Source organism: Rattus norvegicus, chromosome 2, assembly GCF_021556685.1.
Source record: "Rattus norvegicus strain SHRSP/BbbUtx chromosome 2, alternate assembly SHRSP_T2T, whole genome shotgun sequence".
Taxonomy (NCBI): Eukaryota; Metazoa; Chordata; class Mammalia; order Rodentia; family Muridae; genus Rattus; species Rattus norvegicus.
In genome coordinates, this window is record NC_141535.1 from 174,268,596 (window position 1) to 174,295,610 (window position 27,015).

Genomic DNA, 27,015 nt, shown 5'->3' on the forward strand with positions numbered 1-27,015 from the left:
CTGTTCCTTCTGCAGACCTCCCGACCACTCCTCCCTGGCTGTCCTCACCTCCCCTGCAGACCCTCCCATTTCTGAGCCAGGCCTCTCCCTCACCTTCATCTCATACTCTTCCCGGGTCTCGATGGTGTCACAGTGCAGGTCCTGTTTCAGATCCACATCATCCTTAAAGGACTAAAGAACAGATATGGGTGTCAAGAGACAGACAGTTTCTACCCACTTTACGAGGCTCGGAGGCCTCTGGCTAAAGGAGGCTCTAGGGTTGGGGCAGGCTTGTCTCCCACCGTATAGAGGTAGGACACCAGAGACCTGGCTTCTAGCGTTAATTTTGTTGCTAGTGTGTAATATGACATCTTGAGCATAACACTGCTCCTGTTGGGAAGGGCAGTCTCAGCTCAGAAATGAGGAGGTTGAACCAAAACTATCTACAGTTGTCTTCTACGTGAGGGAAGGATGAGGCAAAGGGAATTGGAGGGGGGAGGGGAGAGGAGGAGAGGAAGCTAGTCATATGTATGTGAGGGTCTATATGAGTAAGTGTGCATGAGGGTACCAATGTGTATACAAGCGTGGGTGTGTCTGTTTGTGAGCGGGTTGGTACACAGGAATTGGGGTAGCAGGAACAGGTTAAACTCACAGAGGAAGAAGAGGTAACAAGTTATTAAAAACTGGTGGGGCCAGACATAGGGCTATGAAGGGCCTAGGGCACGGAGAAAGAAAGAAGCACTATCCTCACCGAGTAGATGGCTTTCATGACCCGAGTTGCCGTGGAAATGCTGGTGGTATCATCCTCCCGGTCAGAGTGCATTGTAAGTGGCTCCCGATTCACTGTCTCTACCTTGATGTCCAGCTTCCTCAACGTCACATCCTTTCGACCTAGGGCAGGGAGATGTGGCTGGGGGGCTTTCTACCAGTTTACACTGTTGATTTCTAACTCCCACCCCCTGACGCGACCTTGAAGGGTAAGGTTGGGGGATGAAGGGCTGGCTGTGGCTGTACAGCGTTTGTACTCACTGCCTTTGCGACGTCGGTAGAGAAAGAACACTAAGGCAGCAAAAGAGAAGACGAGCAGGATGCCAGCACCGATGGTGGCCCCAGCGATGATGCCCACAGGTAACACCTCTATAGACGGGGGGGGGGGGGAAGGGGGGAAAGTAGGAATGAAGATGGAGACACACAGGGACCTGAAGACTTGGCTACAATATACTGGGGCAACTCTGCATTGTGTGCAAAGGTAAGTTTGCCTGAGCTGGGCTGTGTTGACATCTAAGTCCCAGGTCACACTGGAGAAGAGCTGGGCTGAGTTTGGTTTGAAATCTGTGCTTTAGTTTAACCAGAGTTGACATCAGGGAAGCCAGTGTTCCATCCCGGCCCTCAGTTTGCCTTGGAGCTTTCTCTTTCTCTACCTGGCATACCTTCCTGTGAGCTTGGTCCTTCCCTTGTGGGCAGGGCTGTCTCCAAACTCCAACCTCCACTCCCAAGTTCCTTACCTGCAAAGCTGTGTCTGCTCTACCTGCCCCCCTGTGGCCCAACACTCCCCTCTTGTGCCTCCACTTCCCTTAGCGGAGAAGACACCCAAGAACTCCCCCTTTGGCCTTCTCTTTCTGGAATTATTAGTTGGATCCAGACTCTGGTTACAGATCTTCCCCTGTGAGATCCTTCCTAGCTGGGCCCCCACATTACGCTTCTCTGTTCCCTACCTCCACTCTGCACCTTTAAACCTGAACCGGTAGCTTTCCCTACAGACATTACCCAGGGGTTCCTCAGGCTTTCCCATCTCCCTTGTCAATGGCTAGTTCTCAGGAACACACAAGTGCTGGTTTCCCTTCATCAGACATACCTGTCAAAAGTCTAGGGACCTCCTTCATCTTGTCAAAGGTGCCCAGAGAGACTATATCTTTTATAAAACCAAGGATGCTTGAAGGGGTAGGGAGCCCTTAATCTTTACAAATATCCTCTGTTCAATCTTCTCAATAACTCAGTGACATCATGTTAATCTGCTGCGTTTAATATTTCTCAGTCTGGATTCATTTGTTTCTACTACGTAAGTTCCTTCACTAAGAGGAAAGTTTCTTGTGGGTGGGGATAAAGTTCTGTTCGTGCCTGCAACCTTTCCTTCAAGTTCAACACATATAGATGTTCAAGGAACAGAGTAAATTAATTAGAGCACTAAAGTCAGCTTCTGGCAGAGAAGCCCGAGAGAGCGTTCTCTTGCTTTGAAGCTTGCTACAGAAAGAGAAGATGGAACTCCAGGCTATCCCGGGCAGTCAGCTGACCTCGCTCCTCCAGCTGGATGATGGCTGTGCCTGGTCCAAAGCTGTTCCAGGCAGTGCAGTTGTAGTGGGTCTGGAAGTCGGCCTCCATGACGTTATTGATGGTGAGAGTGGACAGCACACCACTGCCTGAGTTTGTCCTCTCCACAGTGTATCGTTCCAGTGTCCCCACCTCTAGGAAGTTCTCCTTCCAAGCCCATGCCTGGGGTGGGGAAGGCAAGTTGAGTGTAAGAAAAGGACATGTGGAGGAAGCACATGCCCCAAAGATACCCAATCCACTCTAAGGTGGCCTCACCCCGCACACGTGTAGCCCTCAGGCCCTAGGTACCCTCACCCTAGCCACACCAACTACCGCAAATTCTTGACACTGAACCTCTGCTCCACACGGTAGACATTAGATTCCTCTAGAGAGACCCCGAAGACTGAAACTTTGAGGTTTATGTACCAAGTATGAAGGTAGGGGAGAGGCCCAGGAATTGGCTTCTGCTTTGGTCCCCTGCTCTAAGTGTGACACTGGGTGGCATTTTGTGATGTGGAGGCAGCTCAGCTGGGAAGTCTGGGGTAGGGACTTGAGATCCCTGGGCTCTGTTTCATATCCTCCCACCCCAGGGCCATCATGGAGGCATGCTTTCCCTCTCCGGGCCTCTGTTCCTTCATCTCTGCAGTGGCAGATGCTGGCCATCGTGGGGCAGTGCTCAGCCTTACGAGTCTAACTGCACACAAGTCTCTTACCGGCGTTAATCAACCCACAGAAACCTGCTCTGCTCTCTGGAGATGCATCTCCCTGCTCTTAATTATGAGCGGGGAGTCAGGAGGCGTGACCCCCAGGCCTTCCATCCCTGACCTCCCAGCCGAGGCTGTCCTAACTGTGTATTCTCGTGACATAAGGGAGGCTCGGGAAGAGGAACAGCTAAGTGCTGGCTCCTTGCCAGGGATCAGTTCTCCCAGCTCTCTGAGGCAAAGCTCCTGGGAACCACACTGTCTTCTGCCTAGGCAGCTGTGGTAATGAAGTATCCCTGGGCAGCCCTGGAGTTAGCCAAATGGTCATTAAATGTGATGAGGGTTTTGATGGTTAGTGGCCACAGGAGGAATCAATTGTTTATGGTATAGGAGAGAGGAGAGAGGAATGAGGGATGGTCAGGGATTGTGGGAGGAAGGCAAGAGAAATGGGAGAGGAGCGGGACAGGTGGGAGGAGAGACTGAAGGGAGGGAGGGAGGGCAGACTGATGGAAGGAGAGGGGGGGTACAAAGAAAAAACGCAAGGTGGGAAGATGAGGAGGGAGAGAGGAAGGACCTTTGCAAGGAGGGAGCCTTCACCGCCCGACTCCAAGGAGCTCTACTAGGCTCGCTCTTCTTCCTCTTTTCTTTTTTCTTTTTGAGACAGAATTTCTCCATGTAGCCCTAGCTGTCCTGGAACTCATTCTGTAGACCAGGCTGTCCTCAAACTCACAGAGATCCACCCTCCTCTGCCTTCACCACCACTGCCTGGCCCTCTACTAGGTTCCTCACAACTTCGGCTGTAATGACTTTTACACAGGGATGCGGCCTCCCCTGCAGATGAGAACTGCGGTTCAAATAATGAGTTCAGCATCACACGAGTCCGGGAGGAGGTCGGGTCTGAACAGGTAAAATGATACAGAAGATGAAAAGGCGGAGGATGACGAGAGCAGCAAAGGGTGGGGAAATGAAGCTGGGCAGGTGGGGCACATCCAGGGCTGCCTGTGAAAGCCAACCCAGAACTCACAATTCGATCCGGAGGGGGGGTACTCCCGATGAAGCACTCCACCTTACCGCCATCCCCTCTCACAGCAAACTGCACCGCCTCGCTGGAGATGATAGGGGGTCCTACAGGTAGGAAGACCCAGTCAGACCAGTCAGATCTCAAGCCAGCAGTGCTCACTGGACAGGTCCCACCCTCTTAGGGTACTCACCATTCACATAAAGGGGTACCTCTCGCTCAGCCACTCCGATTCGAGGCACTATGGCACGGCAGGTATAGGTGCCAGCATCTGCCTGGGTCACTGACTTCAGCAACAGTTGATTGCTGTTACTCAGGACCTGGGCAGAGAGATTAGCCTCGGGTGGGGAGCCAGGAAGCCTGGGCCCCTGGTTCGGTGAGGGCCCCCGGAATTGGAGGCATGGGAAAGAAAGCATGAAGGGCCACAAGTGAATTCCCAGAAGGTAAACGGGTTCCTGAGTCAGGCTAAGTCTTCCCTAAGCACAGGTGACCGATACGGTCATTGTGAAAGGATACAGGTCCTCTCTGATGACTCCTCCCCCATGCTCTTACGGCTAAGCCAGGTAAGCCAGTTCATCCTGAAACTTCTCTTTACAATCCTGGCCCTAACTGTCTAATGAGTCCTTAGATCCGTGCACCTCGGCTTTGGTCGACAGATTCCCTTCCCGCCTCCCATCATTACTGCACTAGATCTGACCACCACAGCACCTGCTCCCTTCGCACTTCCCCCTGAGTTCTATGCCAAGTCCAAGGAGACGAGAGATGGCTGACTGCAAGTATCCACTCCTCTCCCAAACCCCAAGACCTAGAAATGTCCCAGTCTTGATGTGAAAGACCAACCCCATCCCTCCCGTTCTTGTCACTGCTCCACAAAGTCTGCCCCCCCCCCAACCCTAGCACTCAGAATAGGCAGAGAGAGGCTTACCATGTTTGAATCCTTCTTGGTCCAGGTGAGGGTGAGGGGGGGATTCCCAACCCAGACACAAGTGAGGGTCACATCAGATCCAATGTCTGTGGTTGTGGGCTTTGGGTAAACTACAATCCGGGGGGCAACTGACGGAGAGAGAAGTGGCTGGTCAGGGTCCCAGGTTCCTGAGTCATTAACTCTGATTGGCTGTCTTCTTGCCCCCTACCTCCCATGTTTACCCCTGTCTACCTACCAGGCTAGCGGAGGTTTCCTCCCCTCTATCCAAGGACCTCTGAAGGCCCCTGTTCTCTGCCCCTTCCCCTCGGCTGCCCTCCAGGCTACTCACAGTGAACGTTCACTAAAGTGCTGACATTGGTGCTCCCGACTTTGTTATAAACCTCACAAGACACGGGCTCCGTGAAGAAGGAATAATCAACATTTGTCTCATAGCGACTCTCATGGGCGTCTTCAATCAGGAACCCCCCTTTGGCCCACCTAGAGGATGAGGCAGCATGGATGGGAGATCAGAACCTGGGACTCTCTCGGCTATATTCAGGGACACTAGCCTCCTCCATAGCCCCTCCCCACGCCCCCACCACAACCACCCCAGTCTCAAGAGCTTCTCCACTTACAACGTGCATAGCACTCCCGAACCCCGACCCTCTCACCTGTAGCCCAGGATCTCCGGGTTGGCTGTGGCCTGGCACGTAAAGATGACGCGCTCGCCCTCCAGCACTGTCTGGGGCTCAATGGACAGAGTCACTGTAGGAGGGTCTGCAAAGTGCGGGACAGGAGGTCAGGGTCCTTTCTGTCCCCGAGTTTCTCCCTTTCCCTCTGTAACGTGTATATTCATACCACTTTGTGTGAAGTGAGAAGTCAAGTTTACAAAATATCAGCTATCTCGCTCACCCTTTCTACACAGAGTCTTTTCCCTGGGGGCTCAGGCCAAGAATGATAGTGAAGGAACACATTATCCCATGTAATGACCTGAGGTGGCCACTAGGTGGCAGTGTGGGTTAGTTTAGCTTACTGTGAAGGGCTAGGGTAAGAGCATCCCTAACTGGGAGGAATGCATGGATGTTTGCCAGGGAAGCATATTCTAGCCATGCTAGATGCTCCTGTGCCATATCGTCTTTTCTGCTCACAACTCCAATAAGCAGGTACAATGCTATACTTAATGCTCCATCTATCAACAGCTACTGTCTGTAGCTTGGGGAGCATTGGTCCTGGGCCCCTAGAATCCTTATTCTGTATTCTAAAGCTGCCTATGTCCCCACTTCATGCAGCCTACGCAATGCCCTACTCACGGTGTACATCCAGCTCAATGGACGTCTCCTTGCCATTGGGGATGGCCTCATTCATGCTGCGACAGGTGAATACGCGGCCGATGTCTAGGTCTGTGGGCTGAATGAGTAGCTGGCTGATTGTAGTCTCCCTTTTCCCATCCTTCAGCAGCTCCTGGGGATGGGGGAGATGGAGCCAAGGCTAAAAGTCCCTCCTCTGCTCTCAGAGAAACCAAAGGGTGGACCTTTAAAGAGCACAGCCCCCTCCCTCCCTATTCCAACTTCATGGACTGTACTGTTAAGTAGTTGGGTATTTTAAAAGGCTTTCTGCAATTTACAGAACAATCGAACAGAAAGGTAGTTTTCCTCTCTACCACAGCTCCCCGCCCCGCTTTATTACATCTTAAGAGTGTGCAAGTCGTATTTTAACAGATACTCTGGTATTGGTATCCTAATGCTAACTCACTAACGGTGCCCTGAGCATTCAGTCTGTAGTATCGTTTTCTCTGAGCAACCGAGCCTTATTCCTGGAATTCACTAAGACCTCAGTGAGCTTCTCCTCTTCTAGAAATACTTCTCAGGCCTGTCCAGGCCCCTGGGCTCTCTCCTGCCTGAACCGGTAACACTTACAGTTGGGTGCCTTACATCGACTACATGTCATGTGTTTCAGTGGTGGGTCTAAGGTCCTAGAGAACCGAGACAGGAGACAGATTCAACAGTTCAGAAGCTTATGGGCTCATTGACACTGCGGTCATTTTCTATATTGTCACCTACCTAAAGAAACCACACTGTGAACAAGAGAAAGGCCTCTCATTCAGACAGCCATGCGGGCCTCTCTAGGGGACCACAGCAGCACCCAACTGATGCAAAACACAGTGATCTTTGGAATCACCAGACTGAAGAGAATCCCAGGTTAAGGCGGGAATGGATAACAAACACTATTAGCAAATCAACTTGTTTGGCTGCCAATGTATTTTAAAACACGTAGCCCCCCACCCCCACCCCACCCCCATCCAGGAGAAAAATAACAGCTTTTGATGGTTAAAAAAAAAGAGTTGGGCCCCACTGGGGTCAAATTATCCTTTACGAAATGGTAAGAAGGAAGATGTTTGCTCACAATGGAGGTCACGATGAGCCAAAGCCAGAATCCAAGCTCCCCACCCTCCCACTCTAGGAACACAGGTGGGCAGTTTCTTTCCCCAAAGGGAGACACCGCTCATGGTGCCCAGCCAAGGGCAAGGTGCACAAACATGCTGACCACTGCCATCAGGTTTGCTGTGTGATTGATTCTGGGTGAGTGACGTAGTCCTTCACCTGCCATACCTTCCCCACCCGAGAAGGAACACACCCCTGGCTTCTGCAGCCTTTTCGCCACGCAAAAGGAAGAGGGTAAAGGGTCAACAGTGCAGACAGACTCAGGTACAGAACGCCAACTTCGCTGCTTGCTCTCTGTGTGACTTTGGGCTAGGCCCCTGACTTCTCTGACCATTAATTTCCACCTTTGTAAGTTAGAATTAGCAGTGGCTTTTTGGGACTGCTCTGAGGTTTAAGACAAATTGCCCATGAAGTGTTTGCCATGCACAGTCCCTAGCGCACAGGAGGTACTTATGGAATGGCACAGTGAACCTAGAAGTCCATTTATCTTCTTTGGGCCTCAGTCTTCACAACTGTACGATAAGAGTTGGGTCAGATGGCTTAAAGGGCTGTATCACATCTGCCCCTGTATGAGGTCAGACCTCTGGGAAAGGGAAGAGAACATGGAGCTGGGTCTAAGAGGGGCCAGAAGAGCAGGCAGGTTCTCACCGTGCTAGTCACAGCCCCCTCCTGCTGTGTCCCATCCCGGAACCAAATGATGGTGGCAGCAGGCTTGGCATTAAATGCTCGGCATGTGAGGTTGTAGGGGGTGCCTGCTTGCAGCAGAATCACCGGGCCCCCATCAATCCTTGTGTCCTCTGGAGGAACTGGAAGGAAGAGGAGAACAAAATCAGCTCAGGCTGCAGCTGACTGTGCCCCCTTCCACGGAGGTGTCCTTCCTTCCGCATGTGTCCCCTCAGCAGGGCAGTGCCACCCGAGCCCTACTTCCAATCACTCTACACAGCGCTCACACGGAGACTTCACCCAAAGGCCACATGCCTTCTCAGCTCGTGGGCTACTCTCTCCCAGCGGCTCCTATTGTCTGCTACTGTACTCACCACTGTTGCTCAAGGATAGCATAGAGGGCTATCTCAAGGCCTTGAATTCAGATCATACCCTGGGGAAGGAAGGGTGTCCTTGCGTCTAGCCCCGTCCATCTGCCTGGAACAGCCGGATGGTCAACTCTATCCACTACACCTTTGGCGGTTAAGGCTTTTCTTCTGCTCAAACACCTCCAGAGGGGCATGGGTTCTCAGGCACCAGCCTCCTGTTTTAGGGTTCTTGAGCCACACCCTGCAGACCTTTACCTCCTCGATTTGCTTCTGCTGTTTCTGCATGAGGCATGCCCTCTCTCAGAGCTGCTGTTGGCTAACCCTATCCAGGGGATGCAGAAAGCTCCAAGTGTCCACGTGTGGCAGTACCAAGAGTTAGCTGCCCAGTGGTTACTACTGGTGACTGTCACCCCTACTTCAACCCCTTGGGAAAGCTCTCCGCTGCCTAAGGCATGGCTAAAACAGGCCTTTGCTGTGTGTTTAAGGGACTGAGCTGCTGTCCGTTTGGTTTTAAGAAATACCATGCCTTTTCTTATACCGTGGCCACAGGCTTCTAAACGTTGAGGTGTGCCAAATCCTGTGTTTCCAAAGGCCAGGCGTCCTAAAGTTCCCTTAAGACAAGGGTTCTTTTTTTTAAATAAAATACTTATTTATTCATTCAGTTAATTAATTTGAGACAGAGACTCATTATGTAGTCTAGCCCTGCACTGAATTCATTTTTTTTCTTCTTCTGAGAATAAGAGTAGGGAGACTGAGAGGAAACTTCTAGAGGAGACCCTTGAGGGGGAGATCTTGGGAGGTCCACAGAGCTGGAGGCAGACAGGGCTGTCCCGGCGTGGGTGAAATGAAGGTCTCTGTGCTGGAGGCACAGTTGCTGACACAGCTTTCTGTTCAATTTGTACATGTGGAGTGGCAGAGTGGAGAAGGGATGGAATTTAGATCAGTGCCCTTCAGATCCTGGCACCTCCCTTTCCTGTCACGTGATCTTGGTTGAGCTAAAGGCGCTGAGCCTGTTTCTGGAGCCCTAACGAAGTCCCCTCACCGAGCCAGTGTGAGGTCAGTGAGGACTGCAGAGCATAGCATGCAGGGTACTATGATGTATCAAATGAGCTTTTTTATTATGAGGAAATGGTTCTAAGGCTTCTGTCAGCTAATTATCCCTCAGTCCTGGCTCTTCCCCTGTCTCTGCTCCCGTGACAAGCGACTCCAGTGACAGGGGCAGGGTTGTGGACACAAGAGGAAGAAACTTGAGAAGTGGAGCCATGGGGAAGGCTCTCCTGGTCTGCCTGGCTCTCTACAGCGGTGCCTTCCTGCCATACTCAAGAGCTGAGCTCCTATCTGTGCAGAGACGTTCGGTTCTTGCTACAAACCGTTCCCTCCCACTGGGCCTTCTGCCCTTGCCATGTTTCTTTTCCCTCCACTCAGGCAAAGACCATCTGTCACCTCCATCACCAACCCACATTTCTCTAGAATTTCCCAAGGTCTTTGAAGTCAACCGTCAGTTGTAAACTTGGAAGCCAATTGACAATAGTTTCTACCATTTACCCGGAGTTTAACTCTTGTTTGCTAAAGCACCTTGTGCATATGACTTCATTTAACCCTTAGCATAAAATATTAAATCTCAGGAAGGGGGGGAAGGAGGGAGGGAAGGAGGGAGGGAGGGAGGGAGGGAGGAAGGAAGGAAGGAAGGAAGGAAGGAAGGAAGGAAGGAAGGAAGGAAGGAAAGGCAGTCTGAGAGCATTATGGCTTGTATTACCATGCCAGAGAGAGACCCCTGCCCAGTGGTTGGGTCACAGTACAAAAATGGCCAAGGCATAACCTGAACCCAGGGTTTGGGATTCCCAGCAGCCTAGAACTCTCTTTGTTGCTGAGAGTACCCGACATCCCTGCACCCCCAAATAGGAAGGGATTTAGTATACAAACTCACTCATTCAGCTCCTCTCTCCTTTCTCCCCATTGCATTGACTTCGTGTTGGAGGGAGTTGAGCAAGGATGAGAAGTTTAGAGCAAAGGAAAGAGAAAGGGGCAGAGAGTCGATTACAAAGGGAAGAGAGGCTCTCAGACAGAACGGTCCAACCCAGAGAGAGAGCACAGCAGAGACAGAAGCACCAAGACCCCTGAGCTGCGGGGATCTAAGACCTGAAGATGAGCCCTTGCTGCCTGCCCTTCGGTTCTGTGTGGAGGCGAGTCCTCTCATCATTCAGATGGCCCAAAGCTTGCCTTGGTGGCATCTACTCTGTCCTCTGGCCTGGCTACTGCTGGGAGCTCAACTTCCAAGAGAAGAGCAACTATAGTTGCGAAAAGACTCGCTCCTGGGTCCAGCCCCTTAGGCTTGTTTCTTCTGGCTCTGTTCCCCTGTTCCCTGTGTTTCAGGGAACATTTAACAAGAGAGGAACATGAGGAGGGAAGGAACAGCCAGGCAGGCTGGGCTGAAAGGGAAAAGGTCTGGGGTTCAGGGAGAGCAGAAAGCTGGAGAGGAACCTGACTGCAATGGAAACCAGGGAAAGCGTGGGCTAAGTCTCCATCACCATACTTCTCAGTGCAGAGAGCCCTGTCCCCACAGGAGGGTCTGGCTCCTTAGTGTGATCTGGGCACAGGATATCAAACGTATAGAAACTACAATACCCAGTAAAGGCTGGCACAGCACAGCCTCCTCCATGATTTACGTGCTTTTAGGTCTGTTTTTATATTTTTGTTTTGTGTTTTGTTTTGTTTTTTTGAGATGTGGCTTCTGTGTATAGCCCTGGCTGTCCTGGAACTTGCTTTTAGTTATTTAAAAAGTACAATCTAGTGTGTGTGCCAGAAGAAGGCACTGGAACCCTCTGGAAATAGAGTTACCAGTGGTTGTAAGCCATTGGATGCAAGTACCAAGTACTGAACCCAGATCTTCTGCAAAAGATGGTAAGTGCTGTTAACTGCCTGGACATCTTTTTAGTCTCATGGCCTTAGTTGTTGAAGAAGTTCGTGTAAGGAGTTGTTGAGAGAAAACCAGGGCGAACAGAGACATTAGGGGGAAGGGGAGGCTAGGGGAAGTTTTGGGATGCTGAAGAGGGAACTGGAGAATGAGAAACAGAGCTTGGGAGTCATTACTGAGCACGGTGAGTTTGGCCCGCCGAGAGCGCAGGGCAGCCTCCGTGGCCTGGCACTCATAGGAAGCGTCATCAGACAGCTCGGCATCCGTGATCTCCAAGTTGTATTGCCCAGCATCCGCAGAGCCCACGACTCGGTACCGTGGCCAGGCTGCAGGGACAGAAAAGGGAAGACTAGAGTAAGGCCAAGTCTTGAGGCCTAGACCACTCCACTCTCCACCAAGGACTCCTCAGATCCTCCCCAAAGCAGAACCCACATCCATTCCAGGGGAGCTCGCCCTCCTTTTCTCTCTCCTGCGTACCACTGGCAGGTGAGACTGTGAAGCAGCAGACACAGACTCCACAGCAGTGGGGCCGTAAAGCAGGAGGGACGACGAGGAACTGAGAGCGAGAGATGAGCAGATGAAATCTGCATAGCTGCTGGGGGCAAATGTCTCTTGGAATGGCAGCAAAGGAAGAGGAGAAAAAGAAAAGGTAGCCAGCATGGAGAGAAGAGAGAGGGCACTGGTAAACGGGGGGCATCTCAGTCCTTACGGGGTGTTCTGTGCGGCTCACGAGGCCTCGCCCTCATTCACCACAGAAGGGGAATAAGCAAGGTTTACTGGCTTCTCAAAGGACAATCCAAACGAGATTTCTACTCCTCTCTAAGGCTAGATAGGGTGGGTCCCTGTACCCAGGCTGCCCTGCTTACAGGCTCCCGCTAACTCCCACCCAAACACCTACCATCTCCCTCCCACTGTCTCCCTCTTCAGAGGCTAAGGATTCCTGACTGCATATCTATCGACCTGAGTCTTTCTCATTTTCTCCCTCATCAACAATAGATCCGTCAAATCCATCTCTTTTCTTTATAGATTGCACCATGCAGATTTCCTCAACCTAGACACACAGCAAATAATCTCACCGCCTTCAAAAATAATAAGACCAGAAATATATAGTCCCCCCAACCCACTCACATCGCTATAGTGCTTCATAGCTAACAATATTATCCTCATAAAGCACATTCTGCCGCTCGGTACAAAAGCCAAGGGTGCACTTGGAAGGCAGGCAGGCTGTGACTGTTAAATGTGCTTCACCAATCAGCTCACCAAGGCAAAGAGAGCAAAACCAAGTGTCTTTTCCTCAACTCACTCAGTGGGCAAGTGGTCGAGCTGTAATGAGCGTCAGGTATAACTCTTTACCAAGAAGTGTTTCTGAGGTCTCTGTGCTGTCTTTGGGATCTAGAGGGTTAGTGCTTTTTGTCTCCAACCGAATCTTTATGCTTTCCTCATCACTGGCTCTATAGCTCGTGCTTAACAAATGCTTATGGAATTATTAAACAAGAAAGCGCTTAGGCTGATGGTCCCTAAGCCGACATGGACCATGTAGGGGGCAAAGAAAAGCACGAAGCACTCAAAAGGCAGCCGGGGAAGGGTAAAATGCTGTAACTATATTATAATTAAAAACAAAAACAAACCAGGGAGGGCAGACAGTGCCCGAGCATTGTGTCCTGCATGGGGCTGGGCATGTTTTGCTAGCTCAGTGCCTCTTACGTGACCTGTCTGCAGCACCCCACGGTGGGTCCCTGACTCTGTCTGAAGCTCTCACTGTTTCCCTTGATCTCCCAGGCTGCACACTGCCTTTCCTGAGCCAGTCCACAGTCCGAGGAAAGGGAGAGTTGGCAGGTAAAAGTGACACAACAGGACACAGGGAAGGAGGGGGAGCAAATCCAGGAATCTAGGCTGAGAGGAGATTTCTGGACGCTGGGGGTTGAGCGGCTACACAGACACCTTTCTATCTACTGTCCTGGGGATCGAGCTCAAGGCCTTGCACATGCTAGCATGCGCTCTAATGAAGGTACCGTCCCAGCCCATTACCCACCTTTGAGGCCCTGGCCCATACCCAGAGCCAGCCCGTCCTTGGTCCATTGTACGATCCCAGAGTAGTTGAGGAGCACGCACGGGAGCACTGCCCGGTGTCCGGCTACCACGGTCTGATCAGCTGGCTCCTGGCTGAAGCGAGTCTGGGTCCCAGGCAACGCCAAAGCTAGCAGTGGGTAAGAAGATACGTGAGAAGGGCTGTGCCAAGGGGTTCCTCACAGCATCCCACTCTTCTCCCGCAGCCAGTGCCATGCAATCCCTTTAATCATTGACATCCAGGGAGCGGCACTGACCTAATGACCACCCACTGCACTAACGGCAGAGCTGGGGTTAGAGATCAAGCCCTTGCTGTCCAGGTTCTAGGCTGTTCTCTACAGCTCCTGCATCTGCTGCCTCCTCTTAGGCACTCAGGTTCATGGATGACACATTCACAAGAAAGGAGACTATTAGGCCATAATCCCTTTCTCCCCGTTCTGTGCAGGCCAACTTCTCCAGGTATAGCAAGCCTACTTGTGTGCATTGACGACTCCTAGGCGATCGTATATTCAAAGCCAAATAGCCCTGAATACAACTCATGGAGCAGTGGCCCTGTTCCATGTGTTTACCCTCGAGCCAGGGGCTGGGGCCCAGGGATGTACACACTGATACATCTTGCATGCACACAGCCTCCTGCATCATGGGAGCTGAGACAGTGTGGGACTTTGTTCTGTTCTCCCTCTGGCTCCAGGAGCCACACATGGCTGCCTGGCTGGCAGCTTGGCTGGGAGCATTTGATTAGAGAACTGCAGAGTAATTGCCTTTAATTGTGGAGCCTAAATGGAGTAGGGAATTGGATTGCGGATTTCTTCTCTCTTGCTCCCACCAACAGGCTTGCTTCATCACTGGCTGGCCCCAGTGGTGCGTCAGGCCCGCACACTGCACACAGCATGGTGTGGGCATTAGCATCCTATGCTGGGCTCTTCAGAAGCAGAGGGACTGACGAGGGGCTGACAAGGGGGTTAGGTCAGAGGCTTCCTTGTCGCATCTCCAATGGGTCAGGCTGGGCAGTCAAAATAAGCTCTCTTCAAAGCTTTAGACTTCTGGTTCACCTCTTCCTCCAGCTCCCTGAGTCTATAGAGGCCACAACCATCTAATCCAACTCCTCTCAACTCAGCTTTCCTACTCACCCCCGCCCCCTATTTCAAGACCTCCCTCTCCCTCAATATAGAGGCTGTGGAAACACAGTTCTTACTCCGGGATCAAACCCAGGGTACTCCACCACTGAGCAACACCCCAGCCCCGAGATCCTGGTCAACTACTCCTTTATTTTCTCTCCTTCTTTCCAAATGTCCTATATTTGCCTTTCTGGAAAATGCTCCTGGGCCCTGTGCAGGCACAGCGTGTCCCACCACCGAGGCTGGTTGTGGCAGCTTGAACGACAGGATTTCCTGTCCGAAGCTGTCAGGGATCATGTCCCTGTTTTTCTCCGAGGGAGGTGGGAGGCAGTTTGCTGGTGGAAGTGTTTGCCCTATCTGTTTCGCTAGAATAGAACCTCTCTCGTCGTTCTGTGTCTCCTGGGATCTGGTGGTCAGAACAGGATGCGGGAAGCAGGCTTTGCCCTTGGGTAAGTGTGACAGTGCATCTCTTTGGATCTGAGAAGGTGGGGATGTTAGAAACAGGGTTCCTTCCTGTGTGTTTAAATAGCTCCCCAATTCTGCAGACCTGATTCCCCATCCTGTCTCTTAAAGAAGAAAAAGGTGAGGCTCCTCTACATCTCCAGAAACAAGGGCGGCAGGTGTTGAGATCCTGGCGGAAGGCTTGGTCAAGTGAACAGCCCGTGTTATCGATTCAAGCATTTGCACACGTGAGTATTCAAATTTATCCATATCCTTGCACGTTCTCAAGTGCAGCCATGTGCTTCAAACTGTGCACTCCTGTCTCTCTTCCTCATGGACCCTAGAGCCTAAGTCAAGGGCTGCTGAGAGGCATGGCCCTGTGTGTGAACTTGGATCAGAGTCTGGATTGATAGTCATAGCTTTTCTACATGAAGCCTGGGGGATGGTCTCTTACTGACATCTCCAGAGGGCAGTGGGAAGCTGGCTGCACATTTACTTGCAATGAGGAGGTCAATGGGCCTGCAGTGGGGTGGTAGTGGGATCCACCTGGAGTCAGGAAACAGATCTCCATGGAGTGAGAAACAGGCAACTCTGACCTGGTCCTTCCTTATCCGGTCTTCCACTTGCTCACTGTACAATGACAAATCTGGAGTAGACTGCCAAAGACCTTTTCTACTCATATGCTGGGAGAATCGGCTTAGGAGAAGACTCTCTTAACTCTTCCTGAGTGGGCCTAGCCAAGTTACCCTCCGAACCTCACTTCCCTGCATGAGAATGATGCGTCTTCTCTCTGAGCTTCTGTGGAATCAAATGTGGTGTGGGGGATGCCAGGCCTATCGAAGTCTTTTGCATGTATCTACTAAATAGCTGCGACCACTATTGACCCCTAAGCAGCTGGACAACTAGAGGTACCTATTGGAGAGCCCGAGAAGAAGTGACAGAATGGTGGTGTCTGCTTCTGTGAAGTCTGACGTAAAATCTTGTTTTTTTTAAAGCCCTACTGGAAGCAATTTAGTCTAAAACCAGGATGGAAGCAAAGTCTAAAGATGAAGGGAATGGGGCGGGGGAGTGTCTCAGAGTTTGAATCCACAGGAAGACCACTTTCTGTACCAAGCTCACAAGCAGTATTTGGTGTCCCCAAACAACCCTGAAGCCAAGACAGCGCATGAGAGAGACCAGATGTCATGGGTGGTACTTAAATCAACTTATAATTAGAGAAAACTGTAAGTCTGATCTAACTTAATTCTACTTTCTAAACTCGAGAAAAACTGGGTTTAGGTCACCCTTCACGTCCTTCTACAGGTCCCTGGAAAACACCACTCTCTCCTTTGGGATTCAAAGAGTCACCTCTTCTGGGATGCCTCCCGTGACTTACTTACAATACCTAGGAACCTATCTATTGACTTCTCTCTTTTTTTTCTGGAGCTGGGGACCGAACCCAGGGCCTTGCGTTTGCTAGGCAAGCGCTCTACCACTGAGCTAAATCCCCAACCCCCTCTATTGACTTCTCTTTTCTGCTATAGTAGGGCCGCACTGCCCAGGTCACCAAGGAGCACAGCCTAGGGGCCCATTTTTGAGTCTGGACTGTGTCACTCACAACCCTAAGCCACATCACTTGTCACAGGACCTGACTGCCTGGCACACAAGGGTGCTTTAATTAAGTGTGGGCAATATCCAAGTCCAACCTTGTGGAACTTTTCAGGGAGAGGCAGGGTACTATCTTCCCCTCACCACGCACCATCCAAATGAGACTGAAACAGGCAGCATGTGAAGGAACAGTGCTCTCTCCTGGGGGAGGAGGAACTCTGAAAAATGGGATATAGAGCAGAACTGGGAAGGATAAGGATAAGGAGATAGTCTAGAAGGTTCCGATGCAGATGGTGAAGGAAGTATGACCACGGAAGAGAAAGCCCAAGAAGCTTGTGAGCAGGAAGGGTTAGAAGTATCCTAAAGGTGTTGGTGTTGGTGTTGGTGTCAGGAAGGTACCAAAAACCTAGGACATGTGGCCTAGCAAGTGGCACATCACAACTCAGACCCACTTCCGAAGTCCTGAGTATCTGAACTACCAGCTAAGTCTAGCGGAGCCTGCTCAGAACTGAGAGGGAAATCACAGTCCCATCCATATGTCCAGGGCCATGCACATCTTCATCCATGCCCAAGAACAAAACCAGTATAGTACAGCAATGCAGAGAAAGAACCAGAAAGGGCCTGGCCACAGGCAGATGCACAAATTAGCCTCCTGCTAGCATCAAAACAACAGCCCCGTGCTTCCAATGGTGTTTTAAAGTCATTCCCACTTTGATCCTGCTCCCTCCCAGACTTCAGACTCCAGCACTGACGAGGTAAAGCAGCTACAAAGGACAGGTCACATGCAGTGCACACGCGTACACACACACACACACACACACACACACACACACACACACACACACACGCTGGGACGTTAACAGAGGTACTGAGACAAGCACTGAGAAGCAGAGCCAAAATGGACGTCCACACAAGGGCAGAGGTGCCAAGAAACAAGGAAAGACCCTTAAGACAAAGACATCTGTAGTCACAAAGGGGCCAAGGTGGAAAGGAAGGCAGAGGAGAGCTGCAGACCAAGAAAGATCAAGAGCAGAGAGGCTCAGGTCTACAGAGGTAAGGTCGGCTCAGTCTTTTCCTCAGAATAAGCTACCTAGAAAGGACCCACTGTCTGAGCAACCTTTTCTCTCCCACCTCCACAAGGATTTCTGAAGACTCAGCTTGGGCTCTCCCTCAGGGCAACAGTGAACAGAGCTAATGAGGAAAGACTCATGCTGGAGAGGTAAGGGAATCAGAAGGTCCCTAGTAGAACTTGGGAGTGCAGCAGAACCCTGCAGAGCTCTGTGCTCCCCGCTAACCTAAAAAGAGGGTGGGAGCTAGAGAGCCCTGCTCCCCCACCACCACCATCGAGACACAAAGCTCAGACTCACGATTGCTCCTCCCCTAATTCTCTCACAGCGATGTCTGGGCGTCTGGGTAGAGCACATACCACAACCTGCCACAGATTAAAAATTACTCATGTGTGTTTTGTCTCCCCACTCTCCTGGGAGCCTCTGAGAACGGAGGCTTTGATTTACCATTTCTGTTCATTCAGTTCCAGCAATGCTCCACGATAATAAATACCTCCAATTATAAAGTGCTGATTGCATGCCACACTGATGCCTTACAGACGATGTTCCTAGCGTCATAACCTGCTACACAGTGGTAGTTATTACCTGCATTTTAAAGAAAGGGGAATCATAGTCTGGCAGAAATGAGGGACACACAGGCTTCCCAGCTCCACAGTCTCCTCTCTTGGTACTGTCCTACTCCAGCAATAGCCACTCTTGTAAATGAATTGGATTTAGGCTACTGGCAGCCTTAGGTCCTGCCCATCTGCCATCTCTGACCTCTACTTTACAGCTTAGACTTCCCTGCCTACCTCTTGGACGGACAATGAGACTCAGGTCTGGGGTTTGGCCCCATGGTCCCCAGTACTTACTAGCCTTGCATGTTACGATCAACCCAGGAGAAGCCTGGTGTGAAGGGAACAGTGAGTGGTACCCAAGGCCAGAACATTTTTTCCCAAGGCCAGGAGTTTCAGTGACAAACAAAATACTAGTCTTTAAGCCACCAATGACCGCTAGCAGGGCTACAAGGGGCACTGGTGAGTGACCACTGCTGCACTAAGACCTACTGGTTAACCCTTGGGACACCAAAACCCAAGGACACAGGAAGTCACTGCTTGTAGTACGAAACCACAGCTCAGAGATGCCAAGAAGCTTCCCTTCGACATACAGATGTTAAGGCTGGGACACAGATCCCCCCTCCCCCCAAGAAACCAAGCTCTCCCGAGTGCCATCTCTGTAGCCTGGCTGCTGTCCTCTCCTGCGGCCCTCCTAGGCCAGACATGGATCCTCAGGCTTCTACAACCTGTCTGGATGCCCTCCCCTCATCCCCTCATCTAGTATATTCTCCTCCCGTCATCATGACCCAGGTCTGTCCTTTCACCCATTAGAGCACTGGGGGCCAGAGCCAGGCCAGTCTTTGTTCATGAACAAATTTCCAATCTCCTTTTCTGCCAAGCCTAGCAAGGACAAAGGGGTCAAATCTCTTTTTGTTGTTGCTTTCTTCCCCCCTGGCACTGGGCATTGAACCCAAGTACTGGTGCATGCTAGGCAAAGCTCTACCACTGAACTACATTTCTAGCTCTCAAACCCTTTTTTTTGATGAAGAACTAGGAATTGGCCCCTAAATCTTTGATACGATGGACGTGCTTATAACCTCCCAGTGATAAACAGCTTACAATCACACATGGACAGAAACAAGAGCACATGGGTTTGCTTCCCTGCCCACGTGAACACCCTGTCTGCATCCCTGCATGTGAGGACACATCTGTCTGTGCCCATGGGCACCAGTCTGCTCCGTGTTCTGGACCACATGCCCCAGTGGTCATGTTCCCAAAGCCTAGCTCGATAGCACCAGAACCAGAGAGAGTGGAGCCAAGCACACCGAAGCCAGAGAGCTAAGCAGCAGAAGAGAGGGATGGCGGAGGCTGAGCCCTGTCTCCCTGGATTTATCAGAGAGCAATAATGAAGCCCCTGGGCCGAAGCAGTTCCTGAGCTCATCACTCCAGACCATGCTGCTGTTCAAGGGGAAGCCTTTGATTCACACTGACAGCTCTCAGATGGGACTAAATCTCCACTCTACTATCCCTCCCTCTCCTGCCTCCCTCTCCTCATCCTGACTGGACTTCCTTCCCCACCCCAGCCACTCACTCAATGCAACCACCACAGAGCCTTTCACAGTGGATTCTCTGAGAAAAGAGGATTTCAAGTCTCCGGGATGGGCCAGCAAAGAAGGAAGGCAGAAAAGAAAGAAAGATTTGTACTTGTGCTGGAGGAGAAGGTTGTGGACAAAGCGGAGGCAGGTCAGAGTGAGGGCAGACAACAGAAAAGAGCAGAGAGCCTGGGCGGACAGCCTGAGGCAGACCCTCAGACTGGAAGTGACGTGCACAAACAACAGTCCGCACCCCCAGATCCATGTCCAAATACTCCGGACTATTGCAACTTCTACCGTTCTGCCATCAGGATCCCCCAGCGTCACCTTCCCCTCCAAGTACAAAAACTGGGGTCATAGGGGCCTTGAGTGCCCTCTTCACCACCTTCCTCCTTCAAGGCCATTCACCACTGAAACCCATGTGGCCACAGAACCTCAATGTCTATCTCCAAAGCTGGGGGTAGAGAGAACAGCCAAGGGGAGCTTTTTCCAGGCACCAGATGGGATTTTGCAAATGGCCACAGCCTGGCCTGTTTCCATGCATTGGAGCCGGCTACAGAGGCCGGCTGGTATTTGCTGTGATGGGAAAGATTTATGGGTCTGCACCAGAAGATCAGTCTCCCAAAGAGACAGGAAGAGAGCCCTGAAATACAAGAAGCAGGTCAGGGATGAGGGACAGTCTCCACACACTTCTGCCAGAGAGAGGCAGAAAACCCATGGACCAGAAGTTGAAGAGGTATGGGTGGGTCTGGTCTTGGTTTTGTCACCAATCTGGTGTAACTGTGGGAAAGACACCCCACTCCTTTGGGCAATAGTTTCTTTAGGTGTAGCAGGAAGGGGCTGAATAATTTGGCCATAGGAGTCTCCTGACTCTGAGGTTCTAAGAGCTCACTATCCCTGCCTCTTGCTTAGCCAAGCCTTAAGGATATGCCCAGTCACCTTTAGACTACAGGGAGCCTGGATACCTGGGCCTATCCTAGTGTTTCTTGCACAGCAGAATGTAGGGGACAGCTGTGGATTTGTGACAACAGGTCAGTGGCAGAGAAGACCCACATGGGGTACCCCACCTAGGAGGCAGAGGCATTCCTTGTTTTCCACTGTAAGGAAGTCCCCTTAGAGTTCTTACATCCCCTCCAACAGTGAATCAATAAAGGGGAGGGAAAAGGCACGCATGGGGCTTTGAGGTCATTGGCTAGTTTGAGCCAACACACAGGGACACTGCCCTTCAAATGAAGAAGGCTGGCAGGTGTGGCTAGAACAGTCCCACCTGTCCCATTTTGGCCTCCAGCCCCTAGGTACCTGGGCCAGACCTGATCTGACAGCTCTATGCAAATATGGCCTGGCAGGAGGCCACGTGGATGTTTTATAGAAAGTACAAGGGTTGGAGAGCCAAGTGGGGTTGGCTGCAGCAAGTACAACAGGCAGAAGCAGAAAGGGGCCGGCAGGGCTCCGTGTCTGGTTCTGTTAACAAAAACAAAAACAAAAACAAAAAACCTGAATTTCCATTTGGCTGCAGTGGGCAAGAGAAGGGAGGGAGGGAGGGAGAAGAGGCTGGTGGTAACCAACGTCCCAGCTCAACCAGGAGACAGGCAAAGAAGAAAATGGGAGAGAGAAGAGGGAAGGGAGGACTAGAACAAAACGAGAGAGAGGGGAAAGTAGGCAGGGGAGGAAGGAGACCTCTGCTCCCCACTCCATCCGGGCCATGAACGCAGGAGGAGCTGGAATGGACTAGAAAAGATTATTAAAACTCAGGCAACAGATTAGTAAGTCGGCAGAGCACTTGTGCATAGATACATGAAAGGGCGGGGCTCCGTCCCCACATCAAATCTGGCGTGGTGGTATATGTTCATACTCCTAGAATTCAGGATACAGAAGAAGGGCAACCAGCATCTCAAGGCCAGCATCGGCTACATAACAAGTTTGAGGCTAGCCTGGGCTACGTGAGAATATTTTAGAAAGACAATTAACATCAGGTAAGGAAGAATGCAGCTGAAGTGACACTATGTTACAAAAGAGAAAAAAAGAACATAAGGACAGAAAAGGGCAAGAGAGAAAAATAAGTCAGAAATAGAACCCTGAACATACATAGCCCCTGGGATGGATCCAAAAATAAAAAGCCCAGGTCCCTGAGGCCATTTGCTAGAAAAAGAAAGAAAGGGGGGGGGGGGGGGGGGAAGAGCCATGGCCTGAAGGTTAGGACTGGAAAGGGCACTGGTAAAATCCAACCCAAACCCCTTTATTTTGAAGAAATAAACAGAGGGGTGTGGGGATCATGGGGCATGGGGAAAAAAAATCTCCAAATCTCCTGTGGTTTGAGCTAGCCTCCCAATTACAGAGTCCCCTTTCTAGAGCTGGGTACACAACAGGGTGTGCTTGTCCCTGTGCTAATGCAAGATGGGGATGGAGAATCTGATTGGAGGCACTGAGGTACTAAAATAAGGACAGCTGTCAGGTTGAACAATGCGAAGCGACTCTCAAGAACCAAGTACCGAAGACTATCATCAGTACAGGGAAGAAGAAAGGAGAACGAAGATGGCGGCAGAGAAGCCGGAAAGCGGAAGCCGGAGACTGCCGGAGATGGAAGCCAAAGCCAAAGGCATGAAAACAGATCTCACAGCTCTAGGCTCACCACCCCTCGTCCTCAGCCGAAGGTTTTGATATTTTAGGACAAAGAAAAGGGGTGAAGTTTTTTGAGACTTGGAACAACTTTTGAGAGGATTGTACAAGGAGAGGAGCGGGAGAGGTGGGCCATTATCTGCAGCAGTTCAGGAAGCCCCGGGTCAGCAAGGCTCATACCTGGCACCCCCCACAAAGGTAGACAGGAGGCTCTAAGCGAGGCGCTCTGGTCATTTCTACCTCATTTCCTGACCCAGTCTCCGTACATACATACTTTCCTGGTCTAACCCCATGGCCTCTCTCCGTGGAAGCCGTTTCCTCCTGCACACGGGCCTGCCAAGTGCTGGTTCTGCCCGAAAGCCATCTTCTACCTGTTTGAAAACTCTTAGTTACTGCTGCTCTGAACTTTTAGCCTAAGCAGAGTCAGAGTGGCACCCCGGTCCCCCTCACAGCCTTGAGGTCTAGGAAGAAATGTGGGCTAGGTCCCTCCACAGAGGTTTTCTGGAGCTTTTAGTAACATTCTCCAGAAAAAGATTGACCTGGAAAGGTCTAGACATCAGTAAGAAGTTTTCCTTTTCTTAGGCACTGAAAAAGCCAGAAGAAAGTTTGGGTTTCGGGACACCATGCCGTGCTAACATTCCTGAGGATGCGTCTCTGTTTCTGAGTTTAATGAGAGTTTATTAGATTCCCATGCCCCGACCACCACCTCCCAGCAGATCTAGTCTCCTAGATTCTGCAATCCATCATGACTGATACCCTTTGCAGGTGTCTCTAGACCTCTTGGAGCAGCAATTCTCAACCTGTTGGTCACAACTATTGGAAAACACATATTTCAGATGGTCTTGGGAACCCAACCATAAATTGATTTCTGTCACTACTTCATAACTGTAATTTTGCTCCTCAACAATGTCCCAGTCTCTAACTAAGATCATTGGAAATATGTGTTTGCCAATGGCCGTGACTCACAGGTTGAGAACTGCTGTTCTAGAGGGATCATCTGAGTCTATGCTTAATCAATAGAGGAGGGCATGGGTCTTAATTACATGAACTCCTGGCTCTTCACCTGAATACGGTTGAGGCCAAATATACTGTGCGTGCTTCTTACAACCTGGGTGTGACCCGAGACTCTACGACTGCAATTCACGGATACAGAAACACATAATAATGGTAGGGCCTGGGGAATGAGCATTCTAGATCATGAATTCTCTTCTCTTTCTTTCTTTTTTTTTTTTTAAAGATTCATTTATTCATTTATTATATATAAGTACACTGTAGCTGTCTTTTAGATACACCAGAAGAGGGCATCGGATCTCTTTACAGATGGTTGTGAGCCACCATGTGGTTGCTGGGAATTGAACTCAGGACCTCTGGAAGAGCAGTCGGTGCTCTTAACCAGTGAGCCATCTCTCCAGCCCTCTTCTCTTTCTTGGAGACAAGATCTCACTCAACTTCCCAGGAAAGACTGGAACTTTTAGTCTTCAGCCTCAATATCCAAGAATCTGGGCTTGCAGACCTGTGCCACCCCCGCTACCACAGCAAGCTTTCTAAAAGTAGTGTCCTGCCGTAACTAGAGGTGTCCATGACAAAGCAGGATGTCCATCTCTCATTAGTGTTCCAGAGGGTATATTTATGACCTCTGTTTTCTTTTTTCTTTAGATACATACCCAGCAAATGATCAACTGTGATAGTTCAATCAAGGCAGATTTGAAATTTAAAGGGAAGGAATCCTAATTCTAGAAGCATCTAAAGGGAAAAGAATAGGCCAAAAATGATCTAAGAGAGAAGTCAAGATAGAGTGTAGGTCAGCCCTTCAGCCCACGGCAATTAATCTAACTAGAAGACTTCAACATAACAAGTAGTGTTGGGATTTGAACATCATCCAGTCTCATCTTGACTTACACCTATGCCCCTTCTGTATTTTATTCTGGGTTGGTGTTCAGAGTACAAGATAGAAAATAACAGATATAATCTTACTCATCTTCTGAAATGACTAGCCATTCATACCATGGGTTCTCAGTAAATGCTTATTCAGTTATCCTCATTAATGACTATCTCAATTAAATGGACATTTATTCAGGTAAAAGTATTTATTGAGGGCCTACCAGGCACTGTCCTGGATTCTGGATGCAAAGACAGACTTGGTAGATCTGTCCTCGCACACTAGCTATCCCTGAGTATCCGGACACTATAGTGTGAAGGAGCAGAATGGAGAAAAGCCTGGGCTTAGAGAGAGAATCCAGGAGAGCTGTTGGATAACGATGCTGGACTCTGAGGGAGGTGTAGCAGTTATATTGAACGGCAATGGGAGAAGGGAGAACAAAGTGTTCTCTGAAGACAGTAGGCACGGGCAGCAGTGAGTTGTGTGGAAAGCACATCCATTCGGGAGCCTAGAAATAGTTTAGTCTGGCCACCATGTCCTGGAAGCCTTGGGATGGGCATGGTAGAGAAATGGGAAGTTTTCCTTGCTATCACATTCTACTAGGGAGAGGAGGTGATAACCAGAAAAGGGCTCAACAGTTCTAACAGTACCAAAACTGTAGTAACTAACTAATGGCAAAGAGACGAGAGCATGGGTGGGTTTAGAAGAACAGTAGTCTGGTTTCTTCTACAAGCCTGTAAGCATGGTGTGTAGATCTTAGAACTTTAGTGGGTACCTTCTGCATGAATATCTTAATGGAAGTAACCATTAAGGTGTGTGGTTATCACCTCCTCTAGCTCCCCTGGTAGAATGTGATAGCAAGAGCAGCCTCCCATTTCTCTAGCATGCCCATCCCATACGTACTGAATGGATAAATAAACCTAATTTTGTTACATGTATGGCCCGCTCCTCCTTCGGGGGCAAGGCTCACACTTGTTAGGCCTACTATAACTGTAGGCCTTTTCTATGCACACGCAGTTTAGGCATAGGTGGCCCTGCACAGCACACAGTAGATATTCAATGAATACACATATACTGATAAGAATGGCATTATACTTTGAAAAAGAGGACTTCAGCAGCCAGAGAACTGGGGACGGCATGGGCATTTCAGACAAGGGACAGCACAGGCCAAGATAAGGAGGTGTAAGTACAGTGAGCAGTTGCGAGTGCCCAGGATTTGGGCATGTAAAATAACTGAAATCAAGATCAGGCATCTTTAGACATTTAACACTCTTTCTTTCTCAGTGTCTACTCTCTGAACACTTTCGTGCTGTTGAAGAAAAATGGTGGAAGGAAGAAAGGAAGGAAAGAAAGAAGGGAGGGAGGAAGGTAGGAAGGCAAGAAGGAGGGGGTCCAGATTCAGAGCTATGTGCCAACATAGTAAGGTTTGGACCAGGCTTGAGAAGACTCAGAAGAGATTGTGTGTGTGTGTGTGTGTGTGTGTGTGTGTGTGTGTACACTGGTCTGCATTTACCAATTTAAATAAACACATATTATTGTGTATACACACATGTACACCACACCACAAACCACACCACACATACTCACACACACTACACACTGGTAATGTCTTCACCAAAAAGAAAAATACAGAACCTTCTTCCTAAATAAAACCAAGGCACAGTAAGCTTTTCCAATTAATCTCCATTAAAAAGATTTCCCACAAAGGCACTTCCAGAAGCCCCAAGCTGAGGTTATCTGGATCAATCTTGTATAAAGTGAAGGCAGTGCCAACCGGCTGTGGAATTGATCCATCTAACTATTCATTCTACACATATAAGAGGCATGGAATGTTAATTTGCTGCAGGGAGCTGAGGGAGCCTGGAGTGGAGGCTCTAAAGCCAACCACTGTAGACCAGGGCCCCAGTATGGCAGCACTCAAGAGGCAGCAGCCTGCACAGAGGAGAGAAGGCTCAGAGATCAGCTGATGACTCTAAGCAGGGAGCCACATGGCGAACTTTTTGTATTTGATCCTGATCTTTCTTACTCTGCTTGCTTCAGCTTGCTTGTTAAATAGGACACACCTGTCCCAAGAGTAAAGGTGAATTAAGGCTAAAATAATTGATCTTACCACATGGCGTGGCCATGGTGAAAACATCATGGGTAGGTATGTGGCAAGAGTCATCGATCTGAGACTGCTTGGGTTCTAAACCTGGAGTTCCCATGAGCTTCTACTTCATGGACGGTTTCAGATATGAGCTCGATGGGGCCACTGGAGGAGAAGACGTAGACACGGGCATCGAGTGGCCTCCAGGAAGCAGCCTACTTCTTCCCTCTCATCTGCTCAGCAGTGATACTGCTGCTTCTTTTCTAATTTTTTTGATAACCTTCTGTTGTCCCAGGAAAGGGAGGTCTCTTCCTCCTCTACCCTCACAGTTCGTGGTCCCTGCAATAACCCAGTGGTCTTGGATTTAGCTACCCCATCCTCCATGTTGAGAGGCCTCTGACTGCTTGTGACAGGCATCTCACAACACACTTAGCACTGTGTTCCCTGGATAAGCAAACATTCCCTTCAAATTATCTCTTGATGGGGGGAGGGGCGCGTGTGGGGTCGTGCATTCCAATAAATAGCCTATGGTTGTCTTGACATCAGAGTCAATTGAGCTCACAGCCTTCCATGGATGGGTAGATGGATTAATTAATACAAGGGAGGTGACGTTCTCACAGGATCACAGGATGGTTCTGAGAACAATGGAAGGGCTAAGGAGGGTGCTGGTTAGAGAGACGCCTCTAACCCAGGCTCTCAGTGGGTGGATTGCAAAGTTTTCTGAAATGGAA

The 27,015-nt window shown here is 50.1% G+C and overlaps 1 protein-coding gene across 6 annotated transcripts in view; it reads right to left on the bottom strand.

Annotated features, from left to right (window-relative positions):
* Kirrel1 (kirre like nephrin family adhesion molecule 1) overlaps positions 1–27,015 on the bottom strand; it is a 93,296-nt gene that overhangs the window by 5,076 nt on the left and 61,205 nt on the right. For 3 of the 6 annotated variants that reach the window (XM_087624342.1, XM_087624336.1, NM_207606.2), the window contains 13 exon segments: positions 13,328–13,492; positions 11,472–11,621; positions 7,999–8,156; positions 6,220–6,370; positions 5,581–5,686; positions 5,259–5,407; positions 4,931–5,058; positions 4,199–4,325; positions 4,012–4,112; positions 2,271–2,469; positions 1,009–1,116; positions 731–870; positions 94–171 (listed from right to left, as the gene is read on the bottom strand). In XM_087624342.1, coding sequence (XP_087480468.1) covers positions 94–171; positions 731–870; positions 1,009–1,116; positions 2,271–2,469; positions 4,012–4,112; positions 4,199–4,325; positions 4,931–5,058; positions 5,259–5,407; positions 5,581–5,686; positions 6,220–6,370; positions 7,999–8,156; positions 11,472–11,621; positions 13,328–13,492 — 1,760 coding nt within the window. 6 annotated transcript variants of the gene reach the window in all.